General features: G+C 32.5%; 1 protein-coding gene across 1 annotated transcript in view; it reads left to right on the top strand.

Annotated features, from left to right (window-relative positions):
* Positions 1-932: 932 nt before the first annotated feature.
* Positions 933-2311, top strand: part of LOC106477317 — a gene marked incomplete at its 3' end in the record, with an annotated part of 4896 nt that continues 3517 nt past the window's right edge. Inside the window, exon 1 of the mRNA XM_013937901.1 lies at positions 933-1095. Coding sequence (XP_013793355.1) covers positions 1030-1095 — 66 coding nt within the window. The remainder of the gene's footprint in view (positions 1096-2311) is intronic.

Genomic DNA, 2311 nt, shown 5'->3' with positions numbered 1-2311 from the left:
GATAAAGACATCATAAAAGATAAAAACTTCACACCAAGACAGAAATCATATCAAGATAAAGACATCATAAAAAGATAAAAACTTCACACCAAGACAGAAATCATATCAAGATAAAAATTTTCACTATAGTAAGACGTCATTGCATATTACAAACTATCCCATCAGTAGTTCAGGATGAACAACACCATATTCACTACAGTAAGACATCATTGCATATTACAAACCATCCCATCAGTAGTTCAGGATGAACTATGCCATTTTCACTATAGTAAGACGTCATGACATATTACAAACTATCCGATCAGTAGTTCAGGATGAACTACACCATTTTCACCACAGTTCAGGATGTATTCTGTTTAGAATCTGTTTTGGCCAACATAAAATCTGAACCTAAACATAAATGAATATTTAGTAGTATAGTGTTATGATAGAGACACTTAACAAGGGTTAATGCTCTAATAATTCTAGTGTCAGACTGGGCTTAGCCAAGTGGTTGGTGTGCTTGGTTTGTGAAACCAGGGTTTCGTGATTTGCTGCTTGCTATTATAAATATGTGCTCTGCACTTTATGGCTATGGGTGCTGCATAACAATGATGATTAGATATTTTTTAATCAGATAATATTATTCAAAGCGGATTGGTAGCATGTTTCGTTGAGTAGCTACCTTCCCCTTTGTCTGTCACTTCAAAATTAGAGACAGCTATGTGCAAATAGCCCTTAGTGTAGCTGTCAAACAAACAGTAGTAGAGTGTGTGATGTAGATCAGTGTTCACACGATGTATTAGTCACATTAACCTACTAGTAGTATGAAAGCATGAACTTCTCATTACTTAAGGTATTGTTTTTAAAGTTTATAATGTTGACACAAATTATTTTTAAATGCCCTATATATTTAAACAGGAGTATAATTACTATAAGTGCAACTTGATACTAAATCTAAAGTGTGTACTGTAGAATAACCTGGAACGTTTGGAATCTGAGACGAAGGTGAATCTTCAGCGACAGGTCGAACAACTTAGAGAGGATTGCATGCTGTATCGTTCACGACTGGAGAGAGAAGAGGAGGATCATCGAAATGCCATTAAATTATTGGATGTAAGTTTTCCAAGAGTAATTTATATGCTTCGAATAATTCATATTCACAAAACTCCAAGTAATATTGTTTAAACAATGTTAGAGAAAGACCACAGGCACTTAAATTTTAAAGATTTTATCTTTATGTACCTTATTTTATTAAGAGTCCTGTTTAATAAGAATATTAGCTCAGTTAGTTTTACCAATCTTTTAACCACAGTAATCATGTGTACTATAACTGAAGTGTATTTTTATGAAATTTGAAAAGCTTTTAGTAATAATCACAAGTCTCTTGTACCAAAAAAATTGTTTTTTTATCATTCAGTATTTTAACTTATAGATATTTCTGAATTTATGAAGACTTCACTGATTCAGTTTCAGTGAAAGGCGATTTTCATGTTAAGAAAACAAATATTTATTTTCATCTTACAATTTTCATATTTTATTTGCATAACCTCTAAAAGCTCCAAAATTATTAGAATTTTTTTTTCTGAAAACTGTCTTTTATATTCTATACCCTAACACCAACTGTAGTGAAATCAGAAAAATGGAAATTTGAAAAATATGAAATAAAAATCAAACATACCATTTTTTTCTGGAATGACTACAGATTGTAATAGACCATAACAATCATGTATCCTAACAGCCTCAGCTTCTAACCTTTTCACTTCTGCTTTTTATTTCTTGGTATGATTGAATTGCTGGTAAGATATCCATTTGTAATATTTAATGACATCTTACTGTAGTGAAAATGGCATAGTTCATCCTGAACTAGTGATGGGATAGTTTGTAATATGTCATGACGTCTTACTGTAGTGAAAATGGCATAGTTTTTCCTGAACTACTGTTGGGATAGTTTGTAATATGCAATGACATCTTACTGTAGTGCTATCCCATCAGTAGTTCAGGATGAACTATGCCATTTTTTTGTAATATTTAATGACGTCTTACTGTAGTGAAAATGGTGATGTTCATCCTGAACTACTGATGGGATAGTTTGTAATATGTAATGACGTCTTACTGTAGTGAAAATGGCATAGTTCATCCTGAACTACTGATGGGATAGTTTGTAATATGTCATGACGTCTTACTGTAGTGAAAATGGCATAGTTCATCCTGAACTACTGATGGGATAGTTTGTAATATGTCATGACGTCTTACTGTAGTGAAAATGGCATAGTTCATCCTGAACTACTGATGGGATAGTGTGTAATATGTCATGACGTCTTACTGTAGT

Source organism: Limulus polyphemus, unplaced genomic scaffold, assembly GCF_000517525.1.
Source record: "Limulus polyphemus unplaced genomic scaffold, Limulus_polyphemus-2.1.2 Scaffold14180, whole genome shotgun sequence".
Classification (NCBI taxonomy): domain Eukaryota; kingdom Metazoa; phylum Arthropoda; class Merostomata; order Xiphosura; family Limulidae; genus Limulus; species Limulus polyphemus.
Note: the sequence above shows the minus strand (reverse complement) of the source record. Positions and strands in the feature narration are given on the sequence as shown.